Source organism: Psittacula echo, assembly GCF_963264785.1.
Source record: "Psittacula echo genome assembly, chromosome: 1".
NCBI lineage: Eukaryota > Metazoa > Chordata > Aves > Psittaciformes > Psittacidae > Psittacula > Psittacula echo.
The window spans coordinates 161342944-161359542 of record NC_137735.1 but is presented as its reverse complement, the minus strand read 5'-3'; the positions used below and the strand labels follow the sequence as shown (position 1 = coordinate 161359542).

General features: G+C 47.6%; 1 protein-coding gene across 1 annotated transcript in view; it reads left to right on the top strand.

Annotated features, from left to right (window-relative positions):
• Positions 1 to 16599, top strand: part of LOC308217469 (uncharacterized protein) — a gene marked incomplete at both ends in the record, with an annotated part of 110006 nt that overhangs the window by 32389 nt on the left and 61018 nt on the right. Inside the window, 22 exon segments of the mRNA XM_080610542.1 lie at positions 2 to 28; positions 187 to 211; positions 214 to 239; positions 457 to 528; positions 905 to 964; positions 1149 to 1184; positions 3730 to 3765; positions 4912 to 4944; positions 6013 to 6084; positions 7309 to 7368; positions 8418 to 8453; positions 9548 to 9628; positions 10367 to 10402; positions 11314 to 11358; positions 11569 to 11640; positions 12287 to 12322; positions 12436 to 12471; positions 12756 to 12797; positions 13480 to 13533; positions 14820 to 14858; positions 15035 to 15070; positions 15500 to 15634. Of these exon segments, the coding sequence (XP_080466668.1) occupies positions 2 to 28; positions 187 to 211; positions 214 to 239; positions 457 to 528; positions 905 to 964; positions 1149 to 1184; positions 3730 to 3765; positions 4912 to 4944; positions 6013 to 6084; positions 7309 to 7368; positions 8418 to 8453; positions 9548 to 9628; positions 10367 to 10402; positions 11314 to 11358; positions 11569 to 11640; positions 12287 to 12322; positions 12436 to 12471; positions 12756 to 12797; positions 13480 to 13533; positions 14820 to 14858; positions 15035 to 15070; positions 15500 to 15634 (1095 nt within the window).

The window sequence follows — 16599 nt, the reverse complement described above, 5'->3', positions numbered from 1 at the left end:
GGGCGAACCAGGGGATTCAGGAATCAGGGTAAGTACTTGAGATTGGCTTTACTTCTGCATGTGATGAGAAACATTTAATAGTAATATTTCTAAGCTGGCAATAGGCTTTCATACCTATTAGATGTCCATCAAGACTCATAAAGGGCTGCTGGGACATGCAGTAAGACTGTCCTGTGCTCCATGCAGGGCCCTTGTGGGAGGAATGGCCTCAAAGTGACAGGGAAGGCATGGGAGAGCCGGTGAGTGGTTTGCCAATGGCCAGTTCATAGAATCACAGAATGGTTTGAGTTGGAAAAGACCTTAAGGTCATCCTGTTCCAACGCCCTAGATAGGCACATCAGGGTATATATTTCTCTGCTTGTGTTTCTGCAGACTTGAAACTAAACCTTTTCTTTAATAGGATTGGTAACAACCGGTTTGGAAGAGAAAGATTTGATGCTGTATCTTCCTTTTCAGGGGAAACCTGGCTTGCCAGGCCCTGTGGGGCCACACGGTGTTCCTGGACTGCCTGGACCAAGGGGAGAAAAGGTCATTACTTAGATACTTGTTGAATCCATCAGCTAGGAATAGCTGAGACAAAGTAATAGGAAGATAGACATGTGGGGAGGCATACTGGGATCTTCCACCATTCCCCTTCTCTCCCTGCTTGTATGGGTTGGAGTTTGTACGTGGTTGAATAGATGCTCCATCTCCATCCCAGTCTATCATCCTCTGCATCCTCTTGTTTCCACTCAGTGGAAGATCTCCTCTGTGGTTCCTGCTCTCAGGAACAGTGTTTCCTCCAAGACATGGCCCAAGCCTTGCATGCTCCCTGTCCCCTGGATATAGGGTTGCTCCATTGAATCCCACATTCTGCAACCTTGGGGACCAGCTTTCCTGAGTGAATACTGTGCTTTCCTTATAGGGGATTGCAGGAACTGGCATTCCCGGCACTGCTGGAATGAAGGGGGAGGAAGGAGAGCAGGTTTGTTGGCAATTTTGAGTGGGATTTGCAGCTAAAATCCCTTTGGAGGGTTCAGTGTTTCCAGAGCCCCCTCCAATACCTCTTATCAAGGTGTTCCTTGGAGGGCACATCCTGTGGTTACAAACTGAGAAGGGAAGACATTGGGTTTTAAAGTCTGAGTTTTCATTGTTTCTCCTGTTTTTAGGGGGTTATGGGACCTCCAGGAGCACCAGGACCAAAGGTGGGTACTGAAATGCTGAACCTGAGTCCCTGTGCCTGCTACTCGGGTGCCAAGGAAAGCATCTGACTCTAACCATCATCATAGACTGCAGGAATATTGTGGCATCCTTAGATTTATAGATCACGTCGCATCATCATAGGCTGTGGAAATATTGACCCTCTATGCAAAAGCGAAGAGGGAATAATTCTACCCATCAGCAGTCCCTGGTCTGTGGGAGTCATTGCTGCACAGACCTGGAATGGTAGCAAGATGTGATTTTTTTAGTCAAATAATAAATGGCATTTTTGTGGCCAGTGAAACTCTACAGAACTGTGGGCATTCACATTAAACGTGTTTTGGGAGGAAGGTGTAAGGAGCAGATCGTCTCACATCTGCATTTTGGACACCTTCCTCCAGGCCAGATTCATTCCCAGATTTCCAGTGGAGAAAGCTCAGCCCTGTGAGAGGTGATAGATCCCATCTTGAAGTTCAATTTTTCTAATGGAAGTGCCCATTTTTTTCCAATTTTTGGAGGAAAAAGGAACCTTGACCAATTCTCTTACCATACTGAAGAGCCTGGTGTTGGGGGAAGGGATGATTTTGGCATCATGGTGCTGCCAGGTGAAAGACACTGGACAAATATAGCTCCAGTTCAAATCTGGTAACTCTGCTGTGAAGCCAGAGAAGATGACACATGACAAGGAAGGGACTCAAGCAGGAAATAAAGCTGCAGGAAACCTGGAGAGGGGCTTTGGAAAAGGGCCTGTAGGGACAGGCCAAGGGGAATGGCTTTAACCTGCCAGAGGGGAGACTGAGATGAGCTCTTAGGCAGAAGTTCTTCCCTGTGAGGGTGCTGAGGCACTGGCACAGGGTGCCCAGAGAAGCTGTGGCTGCCCCATCCCTGGCAGTGCTCAAGGCCAGGTTGGACACAGGGGCTTGGAGCAAGCTGCTCTAGTGGAAGGTGTCCCTGCCTGTGGCAGGGGTTGGAGCTGGATGAGCTTTAAGGTCCCTTCCAACACAAACCAGTCTGGGTTCTATGAGATTTTAACAATTAAGATAAAAAAGCAATATGTAAATATAGAAGCTGTAGTATCATAGACTCAGAGAACTGTAGTAACTGTGCCCTGGACCAATATTTCACTTTACTCCTTTTGGTTATGCTCAGTCTGATCAAGCTCAGGACAGTCCATACATACATGTAGTAATATATGTGTATTGTATGGTAGATAATTATGACATAACTATCTAGTAATTATATATTATAATATGCATGAATTTTAATATTAGGCATTATATATAAAGTACATTTGATTATACAAGAAACCTTAATATATCTAGATACTCTACAGGTAATTAATATGCAATATACAATATATAAATGCATGGACTATATATATAACATGCTATATATGATATATATGTGATAAACTTAACATTTTCTTTTATTTCATTTGCTTTCCTCCCTGCTTTCACAGTCTCCAGTGGAGGGAACATGCTCAGCATGTTCTGCAGCACGGAAGCCTCCAGGCTCATCCTGCTCTGCCACTGGGGCTTTGCCTTAACTAAAGCATCTTCTGTTTTCCAGGGTAACAAAGGGCAAGGAGGTGTTAAAGGGGAAAAGGTGAGACTGGCCAGCACTGGAGTGCAGAGTAGGAGGGGAAGCAGCTCTGGCTGGTTTTGGGCTCAGGACAGAGCAGTTGAGATACCTGGTTGGAGATTCAGAGGGAGGGATTTGAGGTCTCCCCTAAAGGTTCTCCTGATTTGGCCAGATATAGCTGGGCCACATAGGTACATGCCACGTAACTGTAGGGTTCAAGGAGCTTGCAGCTTGGGATAGGCCTTGCCCCAGTGGTAGATCCCCAGGACAGTCTGCAGCAAGCAAATACTGACAAACCAACCTGGAATTCTCTCTGATGGTCCATCCTGAGTATCACAGGTTGCTTTTATTGAGCTGTGTTTCAGGTTTACAGCTCCCACAGCTGCACTTGCATTTAGTTATAACCTCAAAGATCAAAAATCACCTCAAAGATCTAAAGAGACAGCAATATTTCTTCCTAAGAATAGCTACAGCAGTGGAAAACAGAAGTAGGCTGAGTCCTCCTTGAGTCAGTGCTCCTTGCAGGAGCAATGCCATGCAAGCACAACAGGTCCATATACTCACAGCTTCCAGTTCTGAGCAGATTCATGGGGCTGGGTTATGGAAAGCACTGACCTGGTCTTGTAGCTCCCATGCATCTCATGAGTATCTCCATACCTTTCGTTGCTTGCAAAGGACCATCTTTGGTTGCTTTACCTGGTGTGAGAGCTTGCAGCTCTCCACTTGGTCTCCTGCTAGATTGCAATAAGGCTTCCTGGAGATAGGCATCAAATCATAGAACAGTTAGGGTTGGAAAGGACCTTGAGATCACCAAAGAGTCCTTATAGCCAATCTGTCTTGTAGTTAGTGAAAGATTGGGCTGAAGATCTTCCTTCTTCTCTCTGTCTGGGAGCTTCTCACTGCAGAAGAGACCAAAAGTTGCTGAATCTGATTTCAGCCTGGTGGAAATTCTCTTTTGATGTCTTACAGGGACTCCCAGGACCTCCAGGGCAGAAAGGAGACCGAGTAAGTCAAGCAGTAAGAGCACAATATGTTTCAGTAGCTCAGGTGAAGCTATCCTGACTGTCCCAGCTTGTTCCATGTGTGCAGCTTTTGCAAGCACTGTTGAGTGTGTTTATACATAGATGAAGCCAGCAGGGATGTGCTTGAGCTCAGCATCTCCTCTCCATTTTGCTCTTGTGCTTCTGAGATGAGTTTTTGAGCTGTTTTAAGGAACAGATGAAGGAAGGCAATGGGCAGATACTTCTCATTGCCCCAGATTGTTCATTTTATGTCCTTTCGCCTTGCAGGGAAACCCAGGATTTCCAGGTGCTCCAGCTATGGGGGTAACTATGAGCAAATTACAGCTTTTCTTGCGCTATAGCTATAAGACATCGCCACCAGCAGTGCCCATAGTCCAAGAGAGATGTGTCCCACTGAACTGCAGGAAGAACAAACAGACCCTTTCCCTGTCCCTCTAGCCTTCTGCTCCCTTGCTCCACTTCTTATATTCCCAGCCATTGCACCCCAGTTGCCCACTGTCTTCTCAAAGGAGCTTCGCTACTATTCAGGAAACACAAGGATAAAGCCTCCCGCCACCGAAACCCTGTGCTCCAGGCCTGTTCTCCTGCTCTAGCTCCTCATTCCCTATGGGGATGCTTTGGTCCCTGCTGAAGAAGCACTGCTCTTCATGTCCCTTCAAATGCTAGGGCAGCTGTGAGGTGAAACCTTGGTGGTGGCCACCTCTGCGTGCCCCATGGTGTTGCTGCAAGGGCTGTGGGAGCACATGGAGGTTGCATTAAGGACTGAGACCCACCACCAGGACAAACCGGTGTGTCTTGGAGGATGCTGGAATGAGCAGGGACATTGCTGTCTGAAGGATGGTACTTGGTGTGTGTTACAGAAGGCTACAGCAGTTATCTACCAATAACACACGAGTGATCATTCAGTCCCGTCTCTGGAGCCAAAACCTATTGAAGTTGGTGGGGTTCCTCACAAGCTTCACTGGGATTGGGATTTGGCTTGTCTTTTCTGGCCATGAGTGCTGATCCATGGGTTTCCTATCCCATAGCAAGGCTGAGATTCTCTTGCTTTGGAAAAGGTAACATGAATAGACCCTCCTTTGAACATCCTTTTCCTAAATAAGAGAGAATTTCTGTGATTTATCCTCAGGTTTTGGGACCTCCAGGAAAGAAAGGTGTCAGGGTAAGTCCATTAATCAGCACTGCTTGAAACTTAGGTGAGACCTTGGCCTGAAACAGGGAAGGTTGTACGATGTTTCACCATCTGAATCATATCTCGCTTGTGATTGACTAGGAGGAGAGGTTGAAATAGTAGCAACAGTCCTGCCCTGCTGGCATTTCTTTTGCTTTTATTAACATTTTGTACCTGTCATTCTCTTCCTAGCCCTAGTCTGCAGGGAAAACTGGGATTTCCATGTGCTAGTTTTGGAAGGGAAACATCACTCAAGTGCAAATCCAGCCACTCACAGGAGCTGGTTTCCAACCAAGGGAGGCATTGACATAAAATCAAAGCAGAACTGGGGCTGGAAGGGACTTCTGGAGGTCTTTAATCCCATCTATTGCTCAAAATAGGCACCACTTCGAAGCTGGATCAGGTTGCTCAGGACCTTGTGTGCTGAACATCCCCATGGATGGAGATTTCTCCATGTCTTTAGTCCCCTCAAGCAGCATTTGGCCTCCCCTGACTGGAGGGCAGTGAATTTCTCAACCCAAGGAGATCTCCTCCATACCTCTTTTACTCCATATGGATGAGTTTTGTCCTTTTCCTTGTGCTTGGATGTTGGAGCAATCTCCCTTCGTTGGTCTTATTGTCCAGACTGCTTAACATTGGTTAGCAAAGTGTCTCTATTCCTTCAGGCTGGCTGCAGTAGGAAGTGGGCTGGGGTTTTTGCAGTGGCCTCATGATGGAATGTGGCCTGAATTATCTTACATATTTAAGATAATGATGATTATTAAATGATAACTTCGTTGCCAACCTTCAGAGAAATAAAAGGTCTGGATTTTATCCTGCTTATACCACTATAAATGTACATTTGATGCTTTACAGCATACCAGTTGCATGGGGAGGGTGTAACTCCTGTGATGAGTTTTGTATGGCAGAAGACCAGGTACCACAGAGAAAAAATTGAGTGGATTTGGTGATGGAATGGTTTTCAGAGTGCACTGGAAGTGCAAAATGCAACTCAAGGAAGCCAGATGAACAGGGCTTCCTGCATGGTATTGTTAGCTTTGAGAATGTCTTTATTCACAGGGAGACATGGGACCAACTGGGGCCTTGGGACCACAAGGAGACAAAGGAATCCAAGGAGACAAAGGAGAGAAGGTAATGCACTTGCTTTTCTTGGTGCATCCTTTATGGGTAGAAGGGTTTATTTTGTTCATGTCCACAAAGGAAGCTCTGAGGCAGACCGAATTCCTTCCCAAGTCTTGCTACCAAGGAGCACTCGTGCTGAAAACCAAGGGGGGACTTGTACCATGTAGAAGTCAAAAGCTCCTTGAAAGGATGTCAGCGAGAGATGCATTTACCAAAGCTCAGCTCAGGAAACTGCCATGGTTGAAGATGAGTAGGATCTGCTCTGTCCTTTCCTGCAGCTTCAGATGTGGAGATTTGTGTCCTGAGCTTGGAAGCTGCTCTAGCAAGATGCTGTTATGTCCTTCTGCATCTTGCTTAGCACCAAACACAGTTATAGGAAGGATGGGAAGCAGGCTGACCCTTGAGGGGACCGCAAAATGGTGCTGAGGTTAAGACTGCCAACAGTGAGCATGGCAAAGGATGTGTTCCAAAGAGTGCAAGAAAGAGTAGAGCAGGGTCATGCCACCACATTGTGTGCATGGTGATGGAAGAATTGCAGCCAAGTTCTCCAAGATCAGGATGGGGAAAGTGAGGCATGTGCTGGGTTCCTCAAATAGAACTCTCGTGAAGGTTGGATATCCACAACAGCATCTCTCAGAAGTGGCAAGGAGTGTAGTTAGGAGGGGAGAAGGCCCATGTTGGAGCAAGTCCAGAGGAGGCCACGAGGGTGATCAGGGGCTGGAGCACCTCCCGTATGGAGACAGGCTGAGAACATTGGGGCTGTTGAGCCTGGAGAAGAGAAGCTGTGTGGAGACCTCAGAGCAGCTTCCAGTGTCTGAAAGGGGCTACAAGGATGCTGGGGAGGGGCTCTTCATCAGGGACTGGAGTGATAGGATAAGGGGTGATGGGTTCAAACTGAAATGGGGGAAGTTCTTTACTGTGAGGGTGCTGAGGCGCTGGCCCAGGGTGCCCAGAGAAGCTGTGGCTGCCCCATCCCTGGCAGTGTTCAAGGCCAGGTTGGACACAGGGGCTTGGAGCAACCTGCTCTAGTGGAAGGTGTCCCTGCGTGTGGCAGGGGGTTGGAACTGGAGGAGCTTTAAGGTCCCTTCCAACACAAACCAGTCTGGGATTCTATATGGCGGCCATAAAGGTAAACTGAAAGGCAGCACCAGCACAGGGTTTAGCTCTTGCTGTGTCTCTGTTGTACATAGAGTCGCATTACACTGATACACACATCATCATTGATTTTTGCAGGGGAGTCCAGGTTTCGGCATTCCTGGCCAACCTGGTCTAAAAGGAGACCCAGGCGACAGGGTGAGTGGGGCAAGAGGCTGGATGTGGAAAGGGGAGGGCAAAGGAGGCAACTTGAGAGCCTCAGAGACAAAATCTCTGTCACTTCCATGTATGTGAATTTGCTGAGCTTCATCCCTAAGGGAGTTAATACTGAGGTGGTGACAAGGAGCTGGGCTCTCAGCCTGTGGTTGGTGAGCCCTTGGTGGTCTTATGTGATGGGGTTCGTCACCCACAGTCAGTGCAAAGAAGTGCAGAGAGGATCACTCATGAGCATGCAAGAGAGCACAGATGGTCAGTGCTCAAGTGGTAACTCTGCAAACAGCAGAGCCAAGGAAGCCCCATTTCCAAAGGTTTCATGTCCTAAAAGAGAACTTGACCTTTATCTTCCTGACTTTTGTGTCTAAGAAGGTGCAAGCTTCTGTTGGCTCCCATGTGAGTTCACTGATATCTAGTAAGGGTTGAGTTAACGCCTCGGTGTGCCCTTCTACATGGGCATCAATAGTCCCTTCTATTTTAAAGCAGCAAAATCTTGCAAAGCTAACATCTTTGTGGTCCTCAGCCTTCTGTCAAAGGTGGCCAACAAAGTATTAATGGTTTCAAAGAGCAGCTTTGCAGCAGTGAGCCTAATGTTTGTGCCCTTTAGATACAACTGAGGGTCCTTCACCTGAAATCCAGTACTTAAATTCCAATACCTAAAGAGGCTACAAGAAACCTGGAGAGGGGCTTTGGACAAGGGCCTGTAGGGACAGGACAAGGGGAATGGCTTTAACCTGCCAGAGGGGAGACTGAGATGAGCTCTTAGGCAGAAACTCTTCCCTGTGAGGGTGCTGAGGCGCTGGCCCAGGGTGCCCAGAGAAGCTGTGGCTGCCCCATCCCTGGCAGTGTTCAAGGCCAGGTTGGACACAGGGGCTTGGAGCAACCTGCTCTAGTGGAAGGTGTCCCTGCCCGTGGCAGGGGTTGGAGCTGGATGAGCTTTAAGGTCCCTTCCAACCCAAACCAGTCTGGGATTCTATGAGATTATTCTACCTGTGTCATTCTTTCCATGTGACTAATGGCCTGTATCTCTGCAGGGAAATGTAGGTTTGTCTGGCAAACCAGGGCAGAAGGTGAGTGTGTGCAGTGATTGCAACGTGTAAAGCATTGCGTCAGACTGATGTCTGTGTTACCCAAGGCAACTTGAGTCAGTGGTGGTCTATCATTGCCATGGGGCTCATGTCAAAACGTGGGGAGGGTTCAGACACTGAAAGGTTTAAACAGGTCCTGCTTTGCTCGAGTCTCTGTGTGACACACAGAGCCCTGCATAGAATAACAATGAAAAGATGCTCTTCAATCTTTAACAAGGCCTTAAAAAACCCTGCAAATCCTGGCTTTTAGGATTCCTCCTTGCAAAGGTTCTAAAATGGTCGAGGGAAACATCCCTAATGTGGTGTTCAGTGAATCTGTCTCACTGTGAGCATTTCTCAAACAGCATTGCTCCCCAGGCTTGGCTGGAGGAGCATATGGATCTGGGAAATGTTACAGCATGATACATACATAGCCCATTGAATAGAATATCCAGTCTGGATCAGCTTCATGGGCATGGAGAAATTGGATGTCAGAAGAAGTAAAGGAGAGACATCCAAGACAGGATGTGTTAATACAGTTGCAAAGCAGAAAAGGCAGCAAAGGGTATTTTGGTTAGGGATGAGGCATGATGAGGTGGTTGAGTGATCAGGAAGGTGACTTTTACAAAGATCAATCAGAACAGACGTGTAAGTACCCATCAATGAGAGCTCAACTGATTTTACATTGGAATAGTTAAAACATGGAGGGGGAACTGATCCTGTGTCCCCACCGTGCTCTTAAGACAGGACCCATCTCCTGGATCTCTGCTAATGGGCCACCTCAGCTGAGCTGCAGAGCTTCCTGGAGATGGAGAACCTCATAAAGGTCTGTCCTGCAGTGTCTGCCAAGGCTGGCTGTGTAGTCTGGATGGACTGTGTTAGAGATGGATGCTTTCCAGCCTAACCCACTGAGCAAGCACTATAAACACAGCCCATCTTAGCACAGGGTAATGCTCTGAGCCCAAGCTTCAGCCAGGAGCATGGAAACAATTGCATGGCCATAGGACCTGGGCATGCTGAGTCTGCCCTGCAGTGTCTGAAGTGTGAGGACAATGCAATGCAGAAGAGGAATGTAACAACAGTATTGTTTTCTTTAGGGGGATGCAGGTCTGAAGGGGCAGAAAGGTGAACCAGGATTACCTGGGAAACCAGGCAAGACCGGACTAAGAGGTAAAGATGTAAGTAGAAGATAAAATCCAGTCAGATTGATGTCGTGCTGACCCCCTTGGTGTACTGCTCTGTACCAAGTTAACAACCCCACATTATGCAGTAGCAAGTAGGAACAAGTGACAAGATGGGACCACTCATTCATCTTCTACAGGCTGGGGAAGAGACAGGTCTCAACACCACCGTGGTCAACAAATAGGAGTGGACAAACTACCTCTGATTAGACGTGATGGTTTGCTCATCGAGGGTTCTAATTTCTCCTTTGATCTGTCTGCTCTTCCGTTGCAAGTGAGGAGGCAGATCCTTTGCAGGTTGTCATCAGGGTGTGTTTTAGGCCATGTTTATTCATGATGTTATTCAACATCGTGTTTTTTCATCATTGAGTCATGGAACTAGGGAACTATCACAGTGTGCAGCCACAACAGCCCTCAAGGGCTTGCTTGTGGTTTGAGGGCATAACAGTTACTTCTTAGGATCAAACAAAGTGGCCCCTCACAGATGCATCATAACTGGCTTCTGGAAAGCCTCTGCTAACCACAGGCAGTGAAGACTTCTCTTTAGTTCAAAGGACTGAGTTGATCTCTCAACATCAAGTGGAATGGGATCATCAAGGGAAGCCACGTTTCTGATCCTGACTTCAGTCACTGGTGATGTCAAAGCAAGAGCTCTTAACCCGAGTAGGAAATGAGGGTAAAAAGGACTTGGTCATGGGTGAAAATGAAACCCAGCACTTTTGCATTGCGTTGTAGGGAGAAGCAGGGAGGAAAGTCACCTCTGGGACCAAGGTAATCAATGGGGAGCCCACAACTCCCAGAGTTATATGGGGACCAAATGCAGCTCAGAGCTGGAGCTGTGGGTATAGTGGTGTAGAGAAGGAATGCACTGAGTTAGAGTGAAGGTCCGTCCAGCTCAGCATCTCCAAGAGTGACCAGCATCCCTGGACATCTCTAGAACAATACAAAAGCAGGATGTCCTCTGTGAGAGGTGATGTCTCGTGGGCTGAATGGCCCTTGATAGACTTTGCTTCCATTAATTTCCAGCCCAGATAAAGCTTTATCACCCTCAAAACCCTGGGCAAGGCACTGCGCTGTTAATGAAACAGCAACTGGAAAATGAAACACTTTGGTTTGTTTTGAAGCTGACCCCTGCTCATTATATTCCCTGTTTACTTGTACTTAGGTTAGATGAGACCATGAAGAATCACCTTCATCTTGCCCTTGGCTTTTCTTTCTCTTCCTTTAGCTTTGGTTTCATCTTCCAAAGCTACAGGCTGAAAAAGAAAGGCCGAAAAACAAGTAAACTATGCTTTGTTTGGGAGATAGTTCTTTCTGCTCTGCAGCTGATGTAGGAAACAGAGTGCCATAAATAACAGTGGGGTTTGGTGGAAATAACCTCATTCTACCCCTAAATATGAACACTCTACAGTCACCCTACACCTTCTGCCCCATTTACTTCATTTATGGGACTGCTGTAAAACGCCTTCCCTAACTTAAGACATCCCATAAACCTGTCTTTGTCCTGGCTTTCCAAACATTAAGAATGCCAAAGAAGCCTTAGAGCCACTGAATGGTAGGTGTGCTTGGTTCTCTCCCATTAAACTTTTCCTCCAGGTTTAAGTGCAGTAAAATTAGTGTCACCAATGAAGGTTGAACCTGATGGAAGCAAGCTTTTACAAGCTATTACTCCTCTCTTTTAGGGAGAAGCTGGTGTCCCTGGAGAGCCAGGAAAGAGAGGAATCAGGGTAATAATTGCTATTACTATCCTTTTCTGCCCAGGTTACGGTGGGGCATCAGAGGAGGTTGTTCCTTCCCTCTCCATCCAATGAAAGTCCCCACTTAGAAACATCCATGTGCGTGAAAAGTCATGGAGGGGATAACATTCTTGTTGGATTTACTTTCCTGAGCTGCTGGATGCTCTATTTCTGTTTGCTTCCCCAAATCCTTTCTTACAGGGTCCACGAGGGCTCCCAGGACGGCCTGGAGAGAAGGGGATGAAAGGCGATACTGGACAGCCTGGAAAGGATGTAAGGCAATCCCTAAAGGAGCAGTTGAGAGATGGTGGACTTGGGATAGTGCAGTGCCAATTGAAGAAAGCCATATTCTTCTTCTGCCTTACAGTATGCAAGGCATAGAAAGCTCCCTGCCTCTCTTTTGGGGAAGGGCATCTCCTCTTCATAGGGAAGATCAGTGCTGTTTCTCCCTCTTGTTTGATTACCTAGAGCACAGATTAAAGAACAGGATGGGCACTGGGGGGTTCTGAGTGTACAAAACCTTCCCCAGACCCACACTGTTGGAAACAAAACGCTTCTCACTCAGTCTAGTGGGTAAGGAAAGGAAATTATGCACTTATGCATTGTGTGATCTCCCTCTAATAGCTTTGGGAATCACCAAGACCAGCTGCATTGTCAGAGGTCTTAAAGACATGGTGTTTCTGCAAATGTTGTGAAACAGTAGAGGGAAGTCCCTGCTGAGCCTTCCCACTGAGGTAGAGGTTCATAATCCCACCCCTTATTACATATCAGAGAACCCCTCACAGAAGAGATGTTGAAACTCAGATTTCATTAGCTCAAAGACGGGCTTATTAATCCATCAAATGCTTCAGCTGGCAAGAGACTGCTGAGACCTCCTACCATGGCTTGTTCTCATCCTGTTTCTTTCTCCACCTCCTAGGGAATCACTGGAGAGAAGGGAGACAAGGGTGAATCTGTAGGTTTGCACATTCCCATTTATAACCTTTCATGAGAAAGAGTCTGTTTGGGGGCTCCAGTGTTGAATTGCACCACTCACTATTGGGTTTTGGGGTGGGGGTATCTTCATAGGGTGAGCCTGGGCTGCCTGGCACTCCTGGAAGCACTGTGAGTAACACCTACTGCTGTTGACTTACACATTTGTTCAGGGAAGGGATGTACTGGGATTTATCATGAATCCTGAGTACCACAGAGAACACATTGCCAGAATGTATTGCTTTCAACCATGCATGTTATGGAATGGATTTCCCTTCTAGCCTTGTCAAACGTGCAAAGCAATGCAGCTAGCTCCTCTATAGGTATATGCATGAATCCCTCCACAAGTGGTGTGTTACTGATGCTGCAAGAAGACTGTGACACTGAAAAGCCTAAAATCTTGCTTTTTTTGACAGATATCTTCTCTGGAGAACACCATTACCCTGAAAGGTGACAAGGTAAGAGCTCCCTGCTAGAGAAGATGGGTGTTGAAGCTCAACATGTGATTATTTTCCACATGTTGTGTATTTTGTAGCTTCATTACTTTAAGACAGAGTTTGCAAACATAGCCTGAAACTCCCAAGTTCCTTAAGCAAATACTTGCTGTTCCTTCCTCTAGCAACAAAGATCCTCCAAACACAATGCATCATCCTCTTCATCAGGGACTGTAGCGATAGGACAAGGGGGGATGGGTTCAAACTGAAACAGGGGAAGTTCAGGTTGGAGATAAGGCAGAAGCTCTTCCCTGTGAGGGTGCTGAGGCGCTGGCACAGGGTGCCCAGAGAAGCTGTGGCTGCCCCATCCCTGGCAGTGTTCAAAGCCAGGTTGGACACAGGGGCTTGAAGCAAGCTGCTCTAGTGGAAGGTGTCCCTGCCCATGGCAGGGGTTGGAACTGGATGATCTTAAGATCCTTTCCAACCCAAACCATTCTATGATCCTAAGAGCAGAGCTGCTTCAAATTTAACTTCATTATGTGAATTAGTGTGATAGTTACAGGACAAGGCGGGTTGGTCCATCTGAAAAAGGTGTTGTTAGTCTGGGGCCAGGAAGCAAGAAATGCCACAATGTATGATGAAACCACCATCCCCACTAGCAGTTGTGGAGGGATCAAAGAACTAACGTGTTCCTTCTGGTTTACAGGGGGATTGCGGGAAGGATGGATTGAAAGGCGAAAGAGGTCCTCCTGGCCCAAAGGTATATTCAGAATGCATGAATCATCTTTGTATTGATGCCATTGTGTTGGGGAGGGGTAGAGCGTCCATCCCACATCTCTTCTGGCTGTCAAAAAGTTGTGTTTTCAAAGCAGAGTTTCTGAGATGGGCTCATAAGCTTGTGGTCACAGTGATGATGTTGTCATTCAACTCGATTAAGCAGATACACAATATTTAGGGCAGAAGATGTTCAGGAGTTGAATGGAATAAAGTTCTAAACTGTTCAGGAATGTTTCCTTCCTTTTCTCCTCACTGCAAGTTGGAGAATGCATCAGAAAGGGATGGAAGAAATGGCTTCTGATACCACACACATCTAGAGAACTTTAGAGGTGGGACCAACTCCTTCAGTCAATGGAAAGGAAAATGGTACAGAAAACAGCATCAGTGGGTACAGGTAGATCTCCTGACTGTCATGAGATCCAGGTCATTGTAAAGGCAAAGACTTATCCAGCAGCCTCAGATGTACCCATTTCAACCAGCGCTCCTTTGCGGTTCCTGCACCTCATGGAGATGCATCCTTCACCTTGGCGTGGAGAGCAGCACCACTGGGGCCTTCCTGGCGCCCTTCATTCCACCGGAATCTGTTAATGCAGACACCAGATTTCAGTGAAATGAAGCCCATCAGAGGGGCAGGTCACCCCCACCTCAGCAGATGTCCCTTGCTGCAGTGCTGGACCTCCTAAGCCATTGCAGCTCATCTGTAGCTTCATCTTTGATGTTGGCCCAGGATCACTCACATGGAGAGTGTCGCTATGAGGGCAAGAAGAGATGGACAGCCTGACTGTGTGACTTGCTCTTGGGTTTCCAACACATATTTGACCCAGACTGCATGTGAAGTAGGACCACCAGCACCACTGGCCACATCCAGAAAGGACTGTAAACCTTCTCTTTGCTGCTACCTCTGCACTGCTGCCACCACAGTGACAACATTGGTGACACCAAGGGGCCTCAAAAACCTTTGCTTCTTTACATGTTGAACATAGCTAAGGGCTGGAGAAGGGGATGGTCCAAACCTCACTTTGGTGATGCTCTTGTCTGACTCTGGTCCATGCCTGCCCTACATATGCAGCCAGCATTTGTATCCAATGGAGTGAAGAAGCCCATTGACCAGAGTAGGATTGAGCCTGATGAGGCTTACTCTGGGGTTATAACATGGGCTGGTAGCAGAGTAAGGGCACGTATGTGACTCTTGCCCCTTCTCAGAGCTTCTCTTCTTGCTGCTCATTGGGATAATGACTTAGTTAATGAGTTGTTCTTCTTCATTTGAAGGGAGAACCGGGTCCACCAGGCAAAGGAGTGGAAATGCAGGTAAATAAGATTTATAGAGCATATTGATGTTGGAAACACCTCCCTCTGTCTGGGGTTAGGGTGTCAGAGGGGACCCAGTTTGGGTCCATCAGCTTAGCTGTCAGCCACCCACAGCACCAGCTTCTTGGGCTGGAGAAGAGAGGAAGAGAAGTTCTGACCCTTGTTTCCTCTTGCAGGATCTGGAGAGGCTTTTTGAAGCAAATGGTATCAAGGTAGGGAACACTTTGACCTTCTTCTGGCAAGGTGATTGTAATTAAGCTTTTCCATCTATTCCCTCTGGCCTTCTGGAGATGATGTGTGCTCACCCAGGTCCAGCACTGCACTCACAAGAAGGCAGGGTTATTGCATGTTTTTTTACAGCTCGCCGGAGATGCTGCGAGGGCTGGAGCAGCTCTGCTCTGGAGCCAGGCTGAGAGAGCTGGGCTGGGTCAGCCTGGAGAAGAGAAGGCTCCTGAAGGGGAGACCTTAGAGCAGCTCCAGCGCCTAAAGGGGCTGCAGGAAACCTGGAGAGGGGCTTTGGACAAGGGCCTGTAGGGGCAGGACAAGGGGAATGGTTTTAACCTGCCAGAGGGGAGACTGAGATGAGTTCTTAGGCAGGAGGGTGCACTGTGCTATGTCTTAATGGTCTCCACTTGCTGCAGCTGGCACTGCTGAAGGACCTCTCCAATGCACTCCTGCGGGATGGGCTGGATGTGCTGGTGCAGCAGCTCAGTGGCTCCAAGACAAGCCAGACTTCCATGAGAAAGCCAGCAGCTCTGCATGTCACTGATCACAGTGTGAGTATTGTCATCTGTCAGCCTTGGGGCACACAGACCTTGGAGGAAATCAGATGCAGAAATGAGTCATCGAAGGCTTCAGGGTCACCTCTGTCATTAAGCAGGTTGTGGTGACTTGAAGCCACTTTAAGAAACAGTTAAGCTGGAAGAGGCTAATGGCTCATATCAGGATTTTGGATCTTCAGGTTAAACTGATGGGATTGCAAAACACACTTTTCAGTGAAAATAAAGGAATTAGTCTACTGTTATTGTTGATGGAAGTAGGTAGAAGCCATGAAATCCCAGACTGGTTTGTGTTGGAAAAGACCTTAAAGCTCCTCCAGCTCCAACCCCTGCCATGGGCAGGGACCCCTTCCACTAGAGCAGGTTGCTCCAAGCCCCTGTGTCCAACCTGGCCTTGAACACTGCCAGGGATGGGGCAGCCACAGCTTCTCTGGGCACCCTGTGCCAGCGCCTCAGCACCCTCACAGGGAAGAGCTTCTGACTTATATTGAACCTAAATCTCCCCTGTTTCAGTCTGAACCCGTCACCCCTTGTCCTATTGCTACAGTCTCTGATGAAGAGTCCCTCTTCAGCATCCATCTGCTCTGCTGCTTATTTTCACCTTAGGGAGTCCTGCAGACCCTGGCACCCTAAACTGATCCTCCACCTCCACGCTCTGTGCTGCTTCTGTCTCCTCCATGCTGCCTGGGGCGTCATGAGTAGTATAAAAACCAGTGAACCCTGCAACATCAAAACAAGTGGGTTGATGTGGTGATGACAAACTTGAGCTCCCAGGACTCACGTATGATGGGCTCATCTCAGTATTTAAAGGGTGGCTACAAAGACAATGGACACAGCCTTGGGCGATATAGTCTAGTGTGAGGTATCCCTGCCCATGGCAAGGGATTGGAACTGAATGATCTTAAGGTCCTTTCCAACTCAAACCACTCTGTGATTCTATGAAGCGCAGATCTATGTTCCAT